Below are 22,508 nucleotides of genomic sequence, written 5' to 3' on the forward strand. Positions count from 1 at the left end.
AATTAGAAAAGTACCACAGAATTTGAAAGCATGTTCATGTTGTTTCTATACGACTAAACCAAATGAAAATAAACCCTCCTGTTGGATTAAATCATACGCATGTTAGACGTCATGTGCAGACAGGGCAGAATTATGTGAAATATCGCTTTCTCGCTTTATCGCTTTCTCGCGCTATCGCTTTCTCGATCTATCGGTTTCTCGCTCTATCGGTTTCTCACTCTCTCGCTTTCTCGCTTTCCTTTTTAGCTTTCTCGCTCTATCGCTCTATCGCTTTCTCGCCTTGGTATATCGCTTTTTCGCTCTATCGCTTTCTCGCTCTATCGCTTTCTCGCGTAATGGTATCGCTTTCTCGTCTCGTGCTATCGCTTTCTCGTCTCGAGTTATCGCTTTTTCGTCTCGCGTTATCGCTTTCTCGTCTCGCGTTATCGCTTTCTCGTCTCGTGCTATCGCTTTCTCGTCTCGTGTTATCGCTTTCTCGTCTCGTGCTATCGCTTTCTCGTCTCGTGATATCGCTTTCTCGCCTCCGAATTTTAAGGCGAGAAAGCGATGGCCCTAATCAGCAACCATAGTTATCTGCGTAGATCATACATTACCTGTACGTAAATGATATTGTAATCTACATAGGACAAGATGTGATATAATACTCGATTTATCGGGACTTTGGAAACCATATATTATTAATGCTATACTCTCCCCCCCCAAAAGAAACGCATAGGTGATATTGATGTGTTAAATTTCAAATATGTTTAAACATTAGTGTTTGATTGTTAGAATTTCGCCATTATAGTGCTCGTCTGTGTACATGGAACTAATGCGCAGCGCAGAAACGCATCTTCGGAAACTTCATGCACATTTACATTGAATAGTGTCAAATTGCATGAAAATGTCACGGAAAAAGGTGGTTCGCAATATGCACGTGCAGCTCTGAGGACTCGTGAGCAGGGACATTGCCTGTGTATAATGCCGTTTTGATTTTATACGGTCATTGGCATTTTTAGTTCAATGAAAAAGTTCAATGCCGTGACTCACTGATGTAAATCGACACATCTCAATTTGCCGTTGCACGTCACCTTAATTTTAACCAGAGTATCATCCGTCGTTCATGGGGCGGCTTCGAAGTGGTAGACCTCGGAATACCACTGCAGCGCAGGAGAGGTACATCCGGGTACTTCATTTGTGTAATCGAACTATCACAGCAACTGCAAGGGCAGAGCCTGGTTTGATAAGTGTGTAGGCGTAAACCATTCGTCATCGTTTACGATACGAGAAGCTGGACTTCAAGTCAGAAAACTCTATTTTGGCCGTATGCTGCGACGACTACATCGACGTCGGCAGTTTCAGCGGTGCGATTACGTTTGAATTTGGAACCTTCAAAACTTGCGACGTGTACGAATCACGCATTCTGTTTCAGTGCCGTAACGGAAGAGTACGTGTCTATAACAGCAATATGAACGTTTTGCCCAGAATTGTGTCGCCCACGTTGACCGACACGGTGGTGATAGTGTCATGATGTGGGGAACCATATCTTACACGCAGAAACCTAACTTTGTGCGCTTTCAGGGCAATTTAACTGCTATGTGGTACAGAGAAAAACTCTTAATGATTCACATGGTTCCGATCGGTGATCGCCAGAGGGAGTTGTTCCAGCAAGATAATGTCAGGCCTCACACAGTACATGCCACTATTCAGCATCTTCAGAATGAGAACACTACATTGCTTCCCTGGCCTTCCCAATCGCCCAACTTCAGTGCTTCCATTGCATTCCAAATCGCCCATCGAGAATTTATGGGATGACCTCGGCCAACGCATACGTGAACGCCAACCGGCGCCGGATCAACATGCCGAGACGGTGCAGAGCAGTTTTGGCTACTTATGGTGGCCACTCTGGATCTTGAAGACAACTCACACAACTGTGAACGCCCAACTTATGAAACATTTCTTAATTTATGCATATTAACCGATCTTTTACACTGTGGAATTTGGCTGCACGTGATCCAGAATTACATGTGCTATCTCACTTTAAATTTAGCAGATGGAATTCGTGAAAATACACAGATGCATTTCATTTTTGGAAGTGTATATATTATGCCTCAGTAAGGAGTCAGCAATAGCATATGAGAGGAGAGTAGCTAGATGGAAGTATCGTTTATTTATATGTAGGTATGGTCAACTTACATTTTAGTATAATCTCAAGATGATACATTGAGGCACTGTGGCACTAATACGCGTCCATACTTCCTTAAGTTTGCACGCTGAGTGAACAGTCCACGGACGAATACTCAGCTCCGAGTGTTGTATTCATACCCCTCATTACGTCTTCTTCAAACTTTGTATTTCGGTAATGTAATACATGTAATACATGCACTACTGCACGCATTCCGTGTATAGGCCTGTTACACCTTACAGTGCGGATATTGCCAATCATATGATGTGTTGTCTTGGACGGGTACCAGGGACACGGCGGTGATTGTTATATCTGACACATGATGACTGGTGATACTGGTATTGTTTGCACTATTCAGGTTATCAGGCGCTGGGTAACATGCCGTTGTATCGCTCCTCCGTGCTCAGTAACGGATGGCTGAGGAAAGAGTTCGAGCCTACACCCATCATGTCCACCTACATCCTTGCGTTCGTCGTCGCAGACTTCAAATCCAGAAATTACAGTTTTAACAGTGGCTACCAGGTATTGTAGAGTGTCCGACAGGTAATGGGTAGCCTCGTACAATGTTTGTGTCACTCACCACCACCTCACTACCATGTTTGTGTCTGTCACGTCCACCTTCCTACCATGTTTGTGTCAGTCACCATCACCTCACTACCATGTTTGTGTGAGTCACGTCCACCTCCCTACCATGTTTGTTAGTCACCTCCATCTTCCTACCATGTTTGTGTCAGTCACGTCCACCTCCCTACCATGTTTGTGTCAGTCACTTGCACCTCCCCAACATGTTTGTGTCAGTCACTTCCACCTCCCTACCAAGTTTGTGTCTGTCACATCAACCGTCCGACCATGTTTGTGTGAGTCACGTCCACCTTCCTACCATGTTTGTGTGAGTCACCTCCACCTCCCTACCATGTTTGTATCAGTCACCTCCACCTTCCTGTCATGTTTGTGTCAGTCACCTCCACCTCCCTACCGTGTTTGTGTGAGTCACCTCCACCTCCCTACCATGTTTGTGTCTGTCACCTCCACCTCCCTACCATGTTTGTGCCAGTCACCTCCACCTCCCTACCATGTTTGTGTCTGTCACCTCCACCTCCCTACCATGTTTGTGTCAGTCACCTCCACCTCCCTACCATGTTTGTTTCAGTCACGCCCGCCTACCATGTTTGTTTCAGTCACGCCCGCTTCCCTACCATGTTTGTCTGTCACCTCCACCTCCCTACCATGTTTGTGTCTGTCACCTCCACCTCCCTACCATGTTTGTGTCTGTCACCTCCACCTCCCTACCATGTTTGTGTCTGTCACCTCCACCTCCCTACCATGTTTGTGTCTGTCACCTCCACCTCCCTACATGTTTGTGTCAGTCACCTCCACCTCCCTACATGTTTGTGTCAGTCTGTCCACCTCCACTCCACCTCCCACCATGTTTGTGTCTGTCACCTCCACCTCCCTACATGTTTGTGTCTGTCACCTCCACCTCCCTACATGTTTGTGTCAGTCACCTCCACCTCCCTACCATGTTTGTGTCTGTCACCTCCACCTCCCTACATGTTTGTGTCAGTCACCTCCACCTCCCTACCATGTTTGTGTCTGTCACCTCCACCTCCTACCATGTTTGTGTCTGTCACCTCCTACCCAGTCCTCCCTACCATGTTTGTCACCTCCACCTCCACCTACATATTTGTCACCTCCACCTCCCTACCATGTTTGTGTCTGTCACCTCCACCTCCCCACCATGTTTGTGTCAGTCACCTCCACCTCCTACCATGTTTGTGCCAGTTCCACCTGTCATGTTTGTGTCAGTCACCTCCACCTCCTACCATGTTTGTGTCTGTCACCTCCACCTCCCTACCATGTTTGTGTGTCTGTCACCTCCACCTCACCTCCTACCATGTTTGTGTCTGTCACCTCCACCTCCCTACCATGTTTGTGTCTGTCACCTCCACCTCTGTCACCTCCACCTCCCCTACATGTTTGTGTCTGTCACCTCCACCTCCCTACCATTTGTGTGTGTCCTCCACCTCACCTCCACTGTCCCTACCATGTTTGTGTGTGTCTGTCACCTCCACCTCCCCATGTTTGTGGTGTCACCTCCACCTGTCTGTGTGTCTGTCCACCTCCCTACCATGTTTGTGTCTGTCACCTCCACCTCCCTACATGTTTGTGTCTGTGTCCTCCACCTCCTACCATGTTTGTGTCTGTCACCTCCACCTCCCTACATGTTTGTGTCTGTCACCTCCACCTCCTCCCTACCATGGTTGTGTCTGTCACCTCCACCTCCCTACCATGTTTGTGTCTGTCACCTCCACCTCCTCCACCTACATGTTTGTGTCTGTCACCTCCACCTCCCTACCTCACCATGTTTGTGTCATGTCACCTCCACCTCCCTACATGTTTGTGTCTGTCACCTCCACCTCCCTACATGTTTGTGTCTGTCACATCCACCTCCCTACCATGTTTTGTGTCTGTCACCTCCACCTCCCTCACCTCCATGTTTGTGTGTCTGTCACCTCCACCTCCCTACATGTTTGTGTCTGTCACCTCCACCTCCCTACATGTTTGTGTCTGTCACCTCCACCTCCACCCTACCATGTTTGTGTCTGTCACCTCCACCTCCCTACCATGTTTGTGTCTGTCACCTCCACCTCCCTACATGTTTGTGTCTGTCACCTCCACCTCCCTACCTCCCTACATGTTTGTGTCTGTCACCTCCACCTCCCTACCATGTTGTGTTGTGTGTCTGTCACCTCCACCTCCCTACCATGTGTGTGTCTGTCACCTCCACCTCCCTACCATGTTTGTGTCTGTCACCTCCACCTCCCTACCATGTTTGTGTCTGTCACCTCCACCTCCCTACACGTGTTTGTGTCAGTCACCTCCACCTCCCTACCATGTTTGTGTCTGTCACCTCCACCTCCCTACATGTTTGTGTCTGTCACCTCCACCTCCCTACATGTTTGTGTCAGTCACCTCCACCTCCCTACCATGTTTGTGTCTGTCACCTCCACCTCCCTACATGTTTGTGTCTGTCACCTCCACCTCCCTACCATGTTTGTGTCTGTCACCTCCACCTCCCTACCATGTTTGTGTCAGTCACTTCCACCTCCCTACCATGTTTCTGTCAATTATCTCTACTTTCCAGGACGTGTTTGTAATGATGACATCTACTTTCCAGGACGTGTTTGTAACGATGACATCTATTTTCCAGGACGTGTTTGTAACGATGACATATTCTGTCCCGTAGCTCCGTATTTGGGCCCAGCCTGATGCCTACTCACAGACTAAACACGCCCTGGACTTCGGCGTGAAAACGTACAACTTCTTCACTGAGTACTTCAACACGTCGGATGTAGTACCTAAGGCGGGTCAGTATTCACCCATATACACACATCAGACTTCTTTTAGTACAAACATTTATGACAGATAAGTTTTAATAGCCATAGTCCATGTTGATTTTATGATGATAATTGCTGAGTTTATAAAAAACCCCACTGATTTCCATACCAAACCATGTATGGCCCACATTCAAAATGTGATTTTGCGTATCGTACACGATTCAAAGTCAATACTGTATGACAGCACGCTCCTCCTCATACCCCCTGTCAGTCTCCAGATCATCCGAAAGGGCAGTCTGCGCAATTCCTCGTGTAAAGCAGCTTCCAATTGGGCCAGGTTCTGTACAGGAGGATCCCTTTGTTGCACAACGACGTCGGGTTGTCGTTGATCCAAAAGGTTAATATCGGGGCTCATATCGGAGATATGTCAAGGGGTGATTTACTAAGTACTTTGTGTATAGTTATGATAAATATATAATAATAATCATACATACAAAACGTACATCAGTTGTCTCTGTCCCCCAGATCACGTGGCGGTTCCTGACTTCAGTGGAGGCGCTATGGAGAACTGGGGACTGGTCATCTACCGCGAGACGGCGCTGCTCTACGACCCCTATGTTTCCTCCAGCTCCAACAAGTACATGGTGACACTCATCATGGCACACGAGATCGCACACACGGTCAGTATCGGCTGTCTGAGTCTGAATGGGAAGTCAGTGTTTGATCAGATGTCTTGATGATGAACACACGGTCAGTATCGGATGTCTGAGTCTGAATGGGAAGTCAGTGTTTGATCAGATGTCTTGATGATGAACACACGGTCAGTATCGGATGTCTGAGTCTGAATGGGAAGTCAGTGTTTGATCAGATGTCTTGATGATGCACACACGGTCAGTATCGGATGTCTGAGTCTGAATGGGAAGTCAGTGTTTGATCAGATTCCTTGATGATGCACACACGGTCAGTATCGGATGTCTGAGTCTGAATGGGAAGTCAGTGTTTGATCAGATGTCTTGATGATGCACACACGGTCAGTATCGGATGTCTGAGTCTGAATGGGAAGTCAGTGTTTGATCAGATGTCTTGATGATGCACACACGGTCAGTATCGGATGTCTGAGTCTGAATGGGAAGTCAGTGTTTGATCAGATTCCTTGATGATGCACACGGTCAGTATCGGATGTCTGAGTCTGAATGGGAAGTCAGTGTTTGATCAGATGTCTTGATGATGCACACACGGTCAGTATCGGATGTCTGAGTCTGAATGGGAAGTCAGTGTTTGATCAGATTCCTTGATGATGCACACACGGTCAGTATCGGATGTCTGAGTCTGAATGGGAAGTCAGTGTTTGATCAGATGTCTTGATGATGCACACACGGTCAGTATCGGATGTCTGAGTCTGAATGGGAAGTCAGTGTTTGATCAGATTCCTTGATGATGCACACACGGTCAGTATCGGTTGTCAGAGTATCGACGTTGGGTGGGAAGTCAGTGTTTGATCAGATTTGATGATGAACACACGGTCAGTATCGGCTGTCTGAGTCTGAACGTTGGGTGGGAGGTCAGTGTTTGATCAGATGTCTGGATGATGAACACACGGTCAGTATCGGCTGTCTGAGTTTGAACGCTGGGTGGGAGGTCAGTGTTTGATAAGATGTCTTGATGATGAACACATGGTCAGTATCGGCTGCCTGAGTCTGAATGGGAAGTCAGTGTTTGATCAGATGTCTTGATGATGCACACACGGTCAATATCGGCTGTTTGAGTCTGGACTGACTGACTGACTGAGTTTGGGTGCCGCTTTTAGATATTCAGTGTTTGATCAGAAATGGGCGTTTGAGTCTTGATGATGACGTCAGTGTTTGATCAGATGTCTTGATGATGAACACACGGTCAGTATCGACTGTCTGAGTCTGAACGCTAGGTGGAGAGTCAGTGTTTGATCAGATGTCTTGATGATTAACACACGGTCAGTATCGGATGTTTGAGTCTGAACGTTGGGTGGGAGGTCAGTGTTTAGTCAGATGTCTGGATGATGAACTCACGAGTCGCTCCAACTGTAGTCGGCGGGATCTCGCGTCATGTAACACGTGGTTTCAAGCATGGGTTCCCGTGTAATTAGTAATCATATGAAACCTTCCCCGATGCAGAATGATCCTAATAAGACAGCTTTTCTTTTGTGTCCGTTAGGACGACCTTTAACACTAGGTGTGCTAAAGGTGCTGTCAGGCCTCGATTTGGGGAATTAGCTATAGGGAGCAAGCCTTGAAACCTTGAAACAAGAAAGGAGGCAGAGCTGTGAGTTCCTGAGTTGATTCAAGCAAATGACTTGCATGACATTCAAATTGCATCAATGCATACATCATAATGACATACAATCATAGAAATAATAATCAGTGATATCCTAATACAGTTCATATCTAAGTCAGGTAATATAAGCAATGTGTGGTACAACAGGGTATTACGGTAACTGCTTACAGAAACATAATACAAATAACACAACCTATCCTTGAGTAACTACGGTACTGATAAATAACATAACCTGACGGATAAATTAATCATCAACAATAATTGCAAAGAAGAAGCACTGAGTGGAGCGCCCAAAAGTTTAATTACAGAATATAATGCCTATAGTTCATAAACTACTGTGCGGAACGGAACGTTTAATACATCATTATTCAAATACTTATGTTGGTGAAATATCAAAATACAATGTTGGCTGTTGTAACCTATTCTGTGAGCGCGTATATTATTTGATCGGCGGACTATTGTAAAATACAGAGTAACTGACCTACATATAAATTCATCTTTGCTGGAAATGATTGTATAAACTCGCGGAACTGTTTTTGTGACTAAGCTACTAGAATCTATGCTACTGAACGGGAATCTAACCTGCATATACAGATCTAACACGCAAACATGAATGAAACTAGACAAGGACTGGGAATACACACATGTGTGTAGAAACATAGACAAGAAATATTCGTTTGTACATGAAAAACATAAAACTTGAGGAGCCCACGACGCAATGTGCATAAATAAATATCCCTGGATAGTGCCTAAGAATTATCGGTTATCTAGAACTAGCATTTACAATGATAGGTATTTAAAAAGTGCTACAATATCGTAGGAATGTTTCAAACCTAACTCTAACATATTCTAGACGATAATTACAAAGAAATAAACAAGAATTAAGTTTAAATGTTTTGTACCTTGAAACAAGAAAGGAGGCAGAGCTGTGAGTTCCTGAGTTTATTCAAGCAAGTGTGCCTGAGATGGAAGAACCCAGGATGTTATACCCCACAGCTCTACTTGTTTGTCATTATCAAGTTTCTATAAAGTTGAAGTTTCCATATGCGTTATCTACCCTATGCTGACAAAGTATACTAAACGAGGTAGGTGGTAAGAAGATGACTACCTAACAAGGTTTGATTTTCTTTATGGTGTAGCCACAGTCAGTTTGCGCCAGCTGCTTAACAAAATATCTGACCATGGCATTTACGACAGGACAAAGAGGATGGTATGATGGTAATATCGATCTTGTTCAACAAAAGTTGATTTTCGATAACGACTCAGTTGGTGATAGACATGCTCCTGCTGGGATGGGACTACTTATCTGTGCTTGACCAAGGGATGTACCCGATATGATGGTCCACATCCTGTATTCCACGGATGTAGCGCCCCATTCCCTCGTGCGATCACCCGATATGGTGGTATCACCTCCTGTATTCCACGGATGTAGCGCCCCATTCCCTCGTGCGATCACCCGATATGGTGGTATCACCTCCTGTATTCCACGGATGTAGCGCCCCATTCCCTCGTGCGATCACCCGATATGGTGGTATCACCTCCTGTATTCCACGGATGTAGCGCCCCATTCCCTCGTGCGATCACCCGATATGGTGGTATCACCTCCTGTAATCCACGGATGTAGCGCCCCATTCCCTCGTGTGATCACCCGATATGGTGGTATCACCTCCTGTATTCCACGGATGTAGCCCAATTCCCTCGTGTAATCACCCGATATGGTGGTCCATCCTCCTGTATTCCACGCATGTAGTGCCCCATTCCCTCGTGCGATCACCCGATATGGTTGTATCACCTCCTGTATTCCACGGATGTAGCGCCCTATTCCCTCGTGCGATCACCCGATATGGTGGTATCACCTCCTGTATTCCACGGATGTAGCGCCCCATTCCCTCGTGCGATCACCCGATATGGTGGTATCACCTCCTGTATTCCACGGATGTAGCGCCCCATTCCCTCGTGTAATCACCCGATATGATGGTCCATCCTCCTGTATTCCACGGATGTAGCGCCCCATTCCCTCGTGTAATCACCCGATATGGTGGTATCACCTCCTGTATTCCACGGATGTAGCGCCCCATTCCCTCGTGTAATCACCCGATATGGTGGTATCACCTCCTGTATTCCACGGATGTAGCGCCCCATTCCCTCGTGTAATCACCCGATATGGTGGTCCATCCTCCTGTATTCCACGCATGTAGTGCCCCATTCCCTCGTGCGATCACCCGATATGGTTGTATCACCTCCTGTATTCCACTAGCGCCCCATTCCTCGTGCGATCACCCGATATGGTGGTATCACCTCCTGTATTCCACGGATGTAGCGCCCCATTCCCTCGTGTAATCACCCGATATGGTGGTCCATCCTCCTGTATTCCACGCATGTAGTGCCCCATTCCCTCGTGCGATCACCCGATATGGTGGTATCACCTCCTGTATTCCACGGATGTAGCGCCCTATTCCCTCGTGCGATCACCCGATATGGTGGTATCACCTCCTGTATTCCACGGATGTAGCGCCCCATTCCCTCGTGTAATCACCCGATATGGTGGTCCATCCTCCTGTATTCCACGGATGTAGCGCCCCATTCCCTCGTGCGATCACCCGATATGGTGGTATCACCTCCTGTATTCCACGGATGTAGCGCCCTATTCCCTCGTGCGATCACCCGATATGGTGGTATCACCTCCTGTATTCCACGGATGTAGCGCCCCATTCCCTCGTGCGATCACCCGATATGGTGGTATCACCTCCTGTATTCCACGGATGTAGCGCCCCATTCCCTCGTGTAATCACCCGATATGGTGGTATCACCTCCTGTATTCCACGGATGTAGCGCCCCATTCCCTCGTGTAATCACCCGATATGGTGGTATCACCTCCTGTATTCCACGGATGTAGCGCCCCATTCCCTCGTGCGATCACCCGATATGGTGGTATCACCTCCTGTATTCCACGGATGTAGCGCCCCATTCCCTCGTGTAATCACCCGATATGGTGGTATCACCTCCTGTATTCCACGGATGTAGCGCCCCATTCCCTCGTGTAATCACCCGATATGGTGGTATCACCTCCTGTATTCCACGGATGTAGCGCCCCATTCCCTCGTGCAATCACCCGATATGGTTGTATCACCTCCTGTATTCCACGGATGTAGCGCCCCATTCCCTCGTGCGATCACCCGATATGGTGGTCCATCCTCCTGTATCCCATGGATTTTCGCATTGCAATGTATTGCGATATGTGTTGGCGTATTGCAATATGTATTTCAATATATTGGGAAAGTGTAACACATGGATTAAGGTAATGACATTACTGTTTCCTTTCTTTTGAAACAATGCCACTGGCCACTGTCAGGACTCAGATGTAATTGTACAAGTGATCAATTGAAAATGTTTCCAAATTAAAGACTTCGATCTGAAGTTTGGAAGTGTAGGATAAAACACGACTCCGAGGTTTTGCTTGAGATTGTAAAACCTCAGGGGAAAGAAATCCCGAGGGATTTCCTGACACTGAGGTTTTACAATCTCAACCAAAACCGAGGAGGAGTGTTTTATCTAACTTATAAACCGTCTAAGACAACACTTAATTTCAATTTGTGCATGTATTGAGTAGAAGAACATTGATGGAACAGCCCGCAAATGATGGAACAGCCGGTGTCAACTGGGATGCGACTGGTAGCCAACACCTTGCCCCGCACGCGCAATGCTCGTGCTCTGCACGAGCTACCCGTGTCCTGCACGTGCGCTGTCCGCAGTACCTGTCGTGTGAGAAACACATGGTTCATACTGACAAACAATCTCATTCCTCACAGCGATCCTTCATAGCGTAGTGGATAAAACCGCCAAGCTAGAGAGCAATGGGTTGTGGGTTCGAAACCAGTTATCGCCAAAGAATATTGGAAGTTTTCAATAATTAGAAAATTTTACGATCAGTCATCAGGGTATGAGGTTTTACAACGACCATTGTAAAACTTCGTACCTCGTATGAGGTATTACAACGGTCATTGTAAAACCTCCTGCGAGGTATTACAATGATCATTGTAAAACCACCTGCAATCGTAAAACCTCTACCGAGGTTATTCCATAATGCGAAGCAACTGCAAGAACAATAGACAACATTGGCCATAGGTTTATAACTCGAGAAAAAACGTCTGCAGCGGCGTCCGCCATATTTGTTTGTTTATCCTTACAACGAGTGCCGGTACCAATCTAGTTTTTTTAATTTAAATGGTTTAAAAGTCACTCAAATGCAATTATATGTACACCTCATATATCACCTCCTGTATTCCACGGATCAACCGCCCCATTCCATCGTGTAATGTCTTGATATTGTGGTTCCTTATTTTGTATTTCACTTTCGTTGCGTTCTCAACTCATGAAATCTCTTGATTCAGTGTTTTAATCTTTGTCTCCCCCCTCCTTCCAAGTACGTTGTTCATCAGCATTAACTGGAAAAGACAAAATCTTTGGCACGTTTCTGACCTTTTAAATCTGTGAACAGTTAAACGAGTTAGCCGGATGTTGAAACTTCGTGAGTAAATTGTCGATTCCGGTTTCAGTCGCACAAATCATTTTATGGGGATTACAAAAGTATCGACTGGGAGAGAGAGAGTAAACGGCGGAGCTGCTGTTGTGACACACTTCAAATGTTTTTTTAACAAAAGAACAGTGAAAGTTAATCATAACCTCAGGGGGGCGTCTCTGCTCCCTCATAACACCGTGGAGGCAGGCGCACGGACTGCTGTCCCTTTCAAGTAGATGAAACAAGCCGGAGCAAGATAAATTTGTGCATTTTATCAGAAATATTTGGAAGTGTTACATCTTTAGAATGTACCCACACTCAGTTTGGTGTCAATTGGAAGTGTGCCTGCAATATCCCACGGGGTACAAACCTGTGAGCGGCACAAGTCGTGAGGGTGGTTCTTTGTCAGCATCAGGCTGTTGAAAGCCAGTATGAAAACAACATGGCGAATTGTTCACCGGCATCAAACAGCTAAGTTATTGTGATCGTTTTCATCTCCACAGTCACCCCCGTACCACGTCACAAGTACGGTCATGTCACTCGTCTCATGCAGGCTCTATGTCACCTCAATACTTACACGTCACTCGTGTCTTGCAGGCTCTATATGTCACCTTAATACGGACACGTCACTCGTCTCATGAAGGCTCTATGTCACCTCAATACTTACACGTCACTCGTGTCTTGCAGGCTCTATATGTCACCTTAATACGGACACGTCACTCGTCTCATGAAGGCTCTATGTCACCTCAATACTTACACGTCATTCGTCTCATGCAGGCTCTAAACGTCACCTCAATACGGACACGTCACTCGTCTCATGCAGGTTCTATATGTCACCTCAATACTTACGCGTCACTTGTTTCATGCAGGCTCGATATGTCACCTTAATACGGGCACGTCACTCGTCTCATGCAGGCTCTATATGTCACATCAATACGGACCCGTCACTCGTCTCATGCAGGCTCTATATGTCACATCAATACGGACCCGTCACTCGTCTCATGCAGGCTCTATATGTCACATCAATACGGACCCGTCACTCGTCTCATGCAGGCTCTATATGTCACATCAATACGGACCCGTTACTCGTCTCATGCAGGCTCTGTCACCTCAATACGGACCCGTCACTCGTCTTATGCAGGCTCTATATGTCACATCAATACGGACCCGTCACTCGTCTCATGCAGGCTCTGTCACCTCAATACGGACACGTCACTCGTCTCATGCAGGCTCTATATGTCACCTTAATAGGGACCCGTCACTCGTCTCATGCAGGCTCTATATGTCACCTTAATAGGGACCCGTCACTCGTCTCATGCAGGCTCTATATGTCACCTTAATACGGACGGGTCACTCGTCTCACGAAGGCTCTATGTCACCTCAATACGGACACGTCACTCGTCTCATGCAGGCTCTCTGTCACCTCAATACGGACACGTCACTCGTCTCATGGGAGTTCCATGTCACCTCAATACGGACACGCCACTCGTCTCATGCAGGCTCTATATGTCACCTTAATACGGACACGTCACTCGTCTCATGCAAGTACCATGACTTTTCAAATACGAACATATTACTCGTCTCGTGAAGGTTCTATGGCTCTCATGCCATGTTGTTCACCAGAACGGACATACTACATACTCTGTTCTGCGAATTCAGTGTTTCCTTATATCGGACAGAATAGTTGTCGCATGCAAGCCACCTCAATATGGGTAGGGGACTCATCTCGTGAGTCGGATATTGTTTTGGTTTATTTACAGGCAATCTGTGAAGGACATATTTTTCCAGACCAAACATGTTAACATGTTGCAACAGATCACTAACAATGATTATGTTGAACTTGGCCTAGAGCATCCCAGCTTTCGACTGCACGTACTATACCCAGTTTGTGTTCAGTTCGCCTGTAATTCTTGAGCGGATGCTTTGTGTTTTGAATTGTGTTGCACTAACGATCGAGAATTGCTGCAGGTTTTCCACTGTGAAGTTATCACACGGACACAATCGCTCTTGTGAAATACTTCTTCTCTTATCATGCTGCTGACAGTCACATATTCATTATCCCCAAACAACGCATGTCTCGCACAATCCCATGAGGCCACACGATAACTCCCGAGAACGAGGGCTTTCTCTGATTGCTATCGACTGTCGATGTCTCCGGTGAACGCTCAGCTCAATATACGCATACCTGATAAATTGATCTTGTCCAAACTGACAATACCAATTTAAATATCAAAGAAAATATGTCACCAAATGCCCCTGTTTCCGATCCCATTTAGAACTTTACAGTTTTTACTACAACTCGTCTGCAAAACATGGAAATGTAGCGTGACATCTTCAAATGGTGCTCGCTATAATCTATTAAGACGCGGCTCAGATGGTGTGCATGGAGGCAGAGTATGCTAATATTCATGGCGAGGCCATTAGTCTGTGAAATATTTAACTTCCTTCTTACTTACAAACTGCATTTTAACAGCACTTGCCTATCCATTCTGTCACGAAGGTCTTTCATAATTACCCCTGCAGCCCGTTCCCATTTGACAGTGTTTCCTAAAGAACAAAGCTGCCTATAACGTGTGTGTTTGTGAAAGTTTCCCATAACTGGCATTGTTTCCTTGACAACACTGTCCTGTAATAAGAAGTTTCTCCAAAGGGGAACCAAGTTTCCCATAACTGGCATTGTTTCCTTGACAACACCCCCAGTAATAAGAAGTTTCTCCAAAGGGAACCAAGTTTCCCATAACTGGCATTGTTTCCTTGACAACACTGTCCTGTAAAAAGAAGTTTCTCAAAAGGGGAACCAAGTTTCCCATAAGTTGGCAGTGTTTCCTTCACAACACTGTCCTGTTCCCATTTGACAGTGTTTCCTAAAGAACAAAGCTGCCTATAACGTGTGTGTTTGTGAAAGTTTCCCATAACTGGCATTGTTTCCTTGACAACACTGTCCTGTAATAAGAAGTTTCTCCAATGGGGAATCAAGTTCCCCATAAGTTGGCAGTGTTTCCTTGACAACACTGTCCTGTAATAAGAGGTTTCTCAAAAGGGGAACCAAGTTTCCCATAAGTTGGCAGTGTTTCCTTGATAACACTGTCCTGTAATAATAAGTTTCTCCAAAGGGGAATAAAGTTTCCCATAAGTTGGCAGTGTTTCCTTGACAACACTGTCCTGTAATAAGAAGTTTCTCCAAAGGGGAACCAAGTTTCCCATAACTGGCATTGTTTCCTTGACAACACTGTCCTGTAAAAAGAAGTTTCTCAAAAGGGGAACCAAGTTTCCCATAAGTTGGCAGTGTTTCCTTGACAAAACTGTCCTGTAATAAGAAGTTTCTCCAATGGGGAACCAAGTTTCCCATAAGTTGGCAGTGTTTCCTTGACAACACTGTCCTGTAATAAGAAGTTTCTCAAAAGGGGAACCAAGTTTCCCATAAGTTGGCAGTGTTTCCTTCACAACACTGTCCTGTAATAAGAGGTTTCTCCAAAGGGGAACCATGTTTCCCATAAGTTGGCAGTGTTTCCTTGACAACACTGTCCTGTAATAAGAAGTTGCTCCAAAGGGGAACCATGTTTCCCATAAGTTGGCAGTGTTTCCTTGACAACACTGTCCTGTAATAAGAGGTTTCTCAAAGGGGAACCAAGTTTCCCATAAGTTGGCAGTGTTTCCTTGACAACACTGTCCTGTAATAAGAAGTTTCTCCAAAGGGGAACCAAGTTTCCCATAAGTTGGCAGTGTTTCCTTGACAACACTGTCCTGTAATAAGAAGTTTCTCAAAGGGGAACCAAGTTTCCCATAAGTTGGCAGTGTTTCCTTGACAACACTGTCCTGTAATAAGAAGTTTCTCAAAGGGGAATCAAGTTTCCCATAAGTTGGCAGTGTTTCCTTGACAACACTGTCCTGTAATAAGAAGTTTCTCCAAAAGGGGAACCAAGTTTCCCATAAGTTGGCAGTGTTTCCTTGACAACACTGTCCTGTAATAAGAAGTTTCTCCAAAGGGGAAACCAAGTTATGTGTTTTGTGTATATTTGGGTCTGTTAACGACCACGTCCTCCTGGTCCTCAGGTGAAATGTTTTCTGATGGAGCGGCTTGTGTTACCGATGTCAAAGTGTTTCACGGGGTGTCGTACAGGGTTACCGATGTCGAGTGTTTCATGGGGTGGGGTGCAGGGTTATCCATGTCGAGTGCTTCATGGGGCAGGATTTGGTACAGGGATACCGATGTCGAGTGTTTCATGGGGTGTGGTACAAGGTTACTGATGTTGAGTGTTTCATGGTGTGTGGTACAGGGTTACCGATGTTGAGTGTTTCATGGGTTGGGGTGCAGGGTTATCCATGTCGAGTGCTTCATTTTGCGGGATTTGGTACAGGGATACCGATGTCGGGTGTTTCATGGGGTGTGGTACAGGGATACCGATGTTGAGTGTTTCATGGGGTGTTGAACAGGGTTACCGATGTTGGGTGTTTCATGGGATGGTGTGTGGTACAGGGTTATCCATGTCGAGTGCTTCATTGGGCGGGATTTGGTACAGGGATCCCGATGTCGAGTGTTTCATGGGGTGTGGTACAAGGTTACCCATGTTGAGTGTTTCATGGGATGGGGTGTGGTACAGGGTTATCCATGTCGAGTGCTTCATGGGGCAGGATTTGGTACAGGGATCCCGATGTCAAGTGTTTCATGGGGTGTGGTACAAGGTTACCGATGTTGAGTGTTTCATGGGGTGGGGTGTGGTACAGGGTTATCCATGTCGAGTGCTTCATGGGGCAGGTTTTGGTACAGGGATACCGATTTCGAGTGTTTCATGGGGTGTGGTACAGGGTTACCGATGTGAAGTGTTTCATCGGATGGGGTGTGATACAGGGTTATCCATGTCGAGTGCTTCATGGGGCAGGATTTGGTACAGGGATCCCGATGTCAAGTGTTTCATGGGGTGTGGTACAAGGTTACCGATGTTGAGTGTTTCATGGGATGGGGTGTAGTACAGGGTTATCCATGTCGAGTGCTTCATGGGGCAGGATTTGGTACAGGGATCCCGATGTCAAGTGTTTCATAGGGTGTGGTACAAGGTTACCGATGTTGAGTGTTTCATGGGATGGGGTGTAGTACAGAGTTATCCATGTCGAGTGCTTCATGGGGCAGGATTTGGTACAGGGATCTCGATTTCGAGTGTTTCATGGGGTGTGGTACAGGGTTACCGATGTTGAGTGTTTCATGGGATGGGGTGTGATACATGGTTATCCATGTCGAGTGCTTCATGGGGCAGGATTTGGTACAGGGATCCCGATGTCGAGTGTTTCATGGGGTGTGGTACAGGATTACCGATGTGAAGTGTTTCATGGGATGGGGTGTGGTAAAGGGTTACCGATGTGAAGTGTTTCAATGGATGGGGTGTGGTACAGGGTTACCGATGTGAAGTGTTTCATGGGATGGGGTTTGGTACAGTGTTACCGATGTCGAGTGTTTCATAGACGGGTACAGGGCCACCGATGTCGAATGTTTCATAGACTGGGGTACAGGGTTACCGGTGTCGAGAGTTTCATAGACTGGGGTACAGGGTTACCGGTGTCGAATGTTTCATAGACTGGGGTACACAGTTACCGATGTATAGTGTTTCATAGACTGGGGTACACGGTTACCGATGTCGAGTGTTTCATAGACTGGGGTACAGGGTTACCGATGTATAGTGTTTCATAGACTGGGGTACACGGATACCGATGTCGAGTGTTTCATAGACTGGGGTACAGGGCTACCGGTGTCGAGTGTTTCATAGACTGGGGTACAGGGTTACCGATGTCGAATGTTTCATAGACTGGGGTACAGGGTTACCGATGTCGAGTGTTTCATAGACTGGGGTACAGGGCCACCGATGTCGAGAGTTTCATAGACTGGGGTACAGGGTTACCGATGTAGAGTGGTGAGTCGGGTGATTGGGTAATGATGTGAGGGTTACTGTAAGTGGTACTGTGTAACTTCGAGATGGTCATCAATATATTGTTTGCTGCAGTGGTTCGGAAACATGGTGACGATGAAATGGTGGGATGACCTGTGGCTGAACGAAGGGTTTGCCAGCCTCCTCATGTACTTCGCCATGGACAACGCCTACCCAGAGTGGAACGTCGTAAGTCCTGAACCCTCCTCCCAGTGTAACCTACTGACTGTGCTATCTCATCACAGTGTAACCTACTGACGGCGCTATCTGACCACAGTGTAACCTACTGACTGCGCTATCTGACCAGTGTAACCTACTGACTGCGCTATCTGACCACAGTGTAACCTGCTGACTGTGCTATCTGACCACAGTGTAACCTACTGACGGCGCTGTCTGATCACAGTGTAACCTACTGACTGTGCTATCTGACAACAGTGTAACCTACTGACTGTGCTATCTGACCACAGTGTAACCTACTGACGGCGCTGTCTGACCACAGTGTAACCTACCCACTGTGCTATCTGACCACAGTGTAACCTACTGACTGTGCTATCTGACCACAGTGTAACCTACTGACGGCGCTGTCTGACCACAGTGTAACCTACTGACTGTGCTATCTGACCACAGTGTAACCTACTGACTGTGCTTTCTGACCACAGTGTAACCTACTGACGGCGCTATCTGACCACAGTGTAACCTACTGACTGTGCTGTCTGACCACAGTGTAACCTACTGACTGTGCTATCTGACCACAGTGTAACCTACTGACTGTGCTATCTAACCACAGTGTAACCTACTGACTGCGCTATCTGACCACAGTGTAACCTACTGACTGCGCTATCTGACCACAGTGTATCAGTTGATATAGCCCCAACTAATTAGATTGTTCGTTACTTATCCAGATGTTGTCACATATATTTAGCTGCACAGTTAAATACATATTTGTGGAGGCAAAGAAAAAAACAAAACAAATGAAAGTAACAACAACAAACAACAGAGTAATACACCCACCAACAGGAGATGTGCTATTCTGGTCCCTGAGGCATTGGTGGATTCCTTAAGTCGCATGACCTGTTAGTGGACAGCGGGCTACTTCAGGCAACTCAGCGTCCGGCTGCTACATGCACCCTAAGGCTGTCTAAGCACTTGGACATTAATGGCTGGATTTGTTACGCTAACAAGTATGTGCATAATATATGTTCGAAAAATGAAATCACTCATCTCGATCCAGTGCTGGGAGCTTTGCAGTCTTCTCTCGTGAGACTTGCACTCTTTGTATTGGAGGCCACGGTCTGGAGGTTAGACGGAAGGTAATAGTGTACATAACTCTAGATACAGTACTAACCCAAAGCCACATTGCTTTGGTAACACCATTTCCTCCTGAAAGTGGAAGTAACATATATTTCATACCTTTCTTTCGCAGTTTGCCATTCAAGTGGTGGAATACATGTTTCCAGCCATGGTTAAAGACGCTCTAGTGACGTCACATCCTGTTTCGGCGGATATCGAAGATCCAGACGATGTTCAACAGTCCTTTGACATCATTTCTTACAATAAGGTATGTTCAAGGCCCTAAGAAATTCTTTGTTGCAAAGCTGGGCTAACAACACAAATGTAATCTGAACTGTCCACTATGCTGTCAGCGATATAGTGTGATATCACAACGTGATATAACTTGTACCACGTGATCATATCTGCTTTGTTGCAGGGCATGGCTGTTTTGAGGATGCTGCAAGGTTTCATTGGCTGGAAAAGTTTCAAGGAAGGATTACAGGTAACACTGCCGACACAGATGCTGGGTCAATGTTTGTATGTAGGACTGACTGATTTATTGAGTGTAAACCGAATGAATCCAAATAATCTCAAATAAACTCCAAAATAGACTAATTACCTACGGAATTATAATAGTAAATATAAGCATAGAAAAAGAGAGGAAAGAAAGAAATTCGCAAAATGATATAACTCTCTCTCTCTCTCTCTCTCTCTCTCTCTCTCTCTCTCTCTCTCTCTCTCTCTCTCTCTCTCTCTCTCTCTCTCTCTCTCTCTCTCTCTCTCTCTCTCTCTCTCTCTCTCTCTCTCTCTCTCTCTCTCTCTCTCCGTAACACATCTCTCAGAGGGACAGAGAGCAATGTGTTACGACACCTATAATTGTGCATTGTTACATTTGTATTTGTTATTTGCGTTGCAGCTGTACGTCCGCAGATATAAGTTCCAGAACGCCGACCGGGATGAACTTTGGCAGACATTTACAGAGGTTGGTAGGAAACGGTATTACTTGCTGATAAATCTGGGCTGTTGATTTGATGATGAGAACTGCGAATGATATCCTTCAAAATCCACAAGTTGGAAGAGGATATTTTACGAGTGCTTTCTTCGGTATCTGTTCGAATTTCCATTCGAAAAGACTACAATAGGAATCTTAAAAAGTCCAACCACTTTTTCAGTGGGTTCATCCTACACAGTCGGCAATGATTTAAACATCTCGTTCGACGATGTTGTGTTTATAGTGAGCCGTGGTGGGGTGGATGTTACTATATACACGAGGGCTGATGAGTCCAGGTTGCGGTGAGCAGATTGTTTAGAGTTGATTAGTGAGCAGTAGCGTGGTATCAACGAAGGTTTAATGGAAACAGATTAATAACGGTGGTGGGTGGAGCATGTTGAACGGGTAGTGCTGATGATCAGTCGTCAGGGTAGGATATTAGGGGTACATGGTAATAGATCAACGCAGGTGAGGGTGCAGCAATAGTGAAGGGTGTATGTGGTAGACGGTGTGTGTAGGACGTGTGTGTGTAGGGTGTGTGCGTGCGTGCGTGAGTGAGTGCGTGCGTGCGTGCGTGCGTGCGTGTGTGTGTGTGTGTGTGTGTGTTTGTTATTGAATGTGTAATATTGATTGTTTTTGTGCTGAGAACATGGGGGGGCCTTTTATTTCATAGGCTATATTTGCAGAATGAATACAGAACGTATGGATACCTGACAAATGTTATGTTAGTGAAACGGAGTTATGTCTTTGGCAGACTGTCAACAACACGTACATTGTTAAGAAGATCATGGACACTTGGACAAGGCAGACCGGATATCCGGTTGTAAACGTGCGCACAGTCAACAACTCTTTCATCCTTGAGCAGGAGAGATTCTTGCTGAACCAAGAGGAGGCGGATCCGTTGGACGATAACCCCTTTGGGTGAGTTTCACCATCAGTATGCCAGTACACACAGTGACATAATCCCGCCGATAATCCCTCTGGGTGAGTCTCACCATCGGTATGCCAGTACACACAGTGACATCATCGCACCAATAACCCCTCTGGGTGAGTCTCACCACCAGTATGCCAGTATACACAGTGACATCATCGCACCAATAACCCATCTGGGTGAGTCTCACCATCGGTATGCCAGTACACACAGTGACATCATCGCACCAATAACCCATCTGGGTGAGTCTCACCATCAGTATGCCAGTACACACAGTGACATCATCGCACCAATAACCCATCTGGGTGAGTCTCACCATCAGTATGCCAGTACACACAGTGACATCATCGCACCAATAACCCCTCTGGGTGAGTCTCACCATCAGTATGCCAGTACACACAGTGACATCATCGCACCAATAACCCCTCTGGGTGAGTCTCACCATCCATCGGTATGCCAGTACACACAGTGACATCATCGCACCAATAACCCTCTGGGTGAGTCTCACCATCGGTATGCCAGTACACACAGTGACATCATCGCACCAATAACCCATCTGGGTGAGTCTCACCATCGGTATGCCAGTACACACAGTGACATCATCGCACCAAAAACCCTCTGGGTGAGTCTCACCATCGGTATGCCAGTACACACAGTGACATCATCGCACCAATAACCCCTCTGGGTGAGTCTCACCATCGGTATGCCAGTACACACAGTGACATCATCGCACCAATAACCCCTCTGGGTGAGTCTCACCATCGGTATGCCAGTACACACAGTGACATCATCGCACCAATAACCCCTCTGGGTGAGTCTCACCATCGGTATGCCAGTACACACAGTGACATCATCGCACCAATAACCCTCTGGGTGAGTCTCACCATCGGTATGCCAGTACACACAGTGACATCATCGCACCAATAACCCTCTGGGTGAGTCTCACCATCGGTATGCCAGTACACACAGTGACATCATCGCACCAATAACCCTCTGGTGAGAGTCTCACCATCGGTATGCCAGTACACACAGTGACATCATCGCACCAATAACCCTCTGGGTGAG

At 46.3% G+C, this 22,508-nt stretch overlaps 1 protein-coding gene across 1 annotated transcript in view; it reads left to right on the forward strand.

Moving 5' to 3' along the window:
- Positions 1–22,508, forward strand: part of LOC124253967 (glutamyl aminopeptidase-like) — an 86,087-nt gene that overhangs the window by 43,654 nt on the left and 19,925 nt on the right. Inside the window, exons 3-10 of the mRNA XM_046687823.1 lie at positions 2,523–2,686; positions 5,412–5,532; positions 6,028–6,182; positions 18,325–18,438; positions 19,673–19,807; positions 19,958–20,023; positions 20,438–20,503; positions 21,267–21,433. Coding sequence (XP_046543779.1) covers positions 2,523–2,686; positions 5,412–5,532; positions 6,028–6,182; positions 18,325–18,438; positions 19,673–19,807; positions 19,958–20,023; positions 20,438–20,503; positions 21,267–21,433 — 988 coding nt within the window. The remainder of the gene's footprint in view (positions 1–2,522; positions 2,687–5,411; positions 5,533–6,027; positions 6,183–18,324; positions 18,439–19,672; positions 19,808–19,957; positions 20,024–20,437; positions 20,504–21,266; positions 21,434–22,508) is intronic.

Source organism: Haliotis rubra, unplaced genomic scaffold, assembly GCF_003918875.1.
Source record: "Haliotis rubra isolate DU_JTF1 unplaced genomic scaffold, ASM391887v1 Scf1147, whole genome shotgun sequence".
In the NCBI taxonomy this organism is placed as follows: Eukaryota; Metazoa; Mollusca; class Gastropoda; order Lepetellida; family Haliotidae; genus Haliotis; species Haliotis rubra.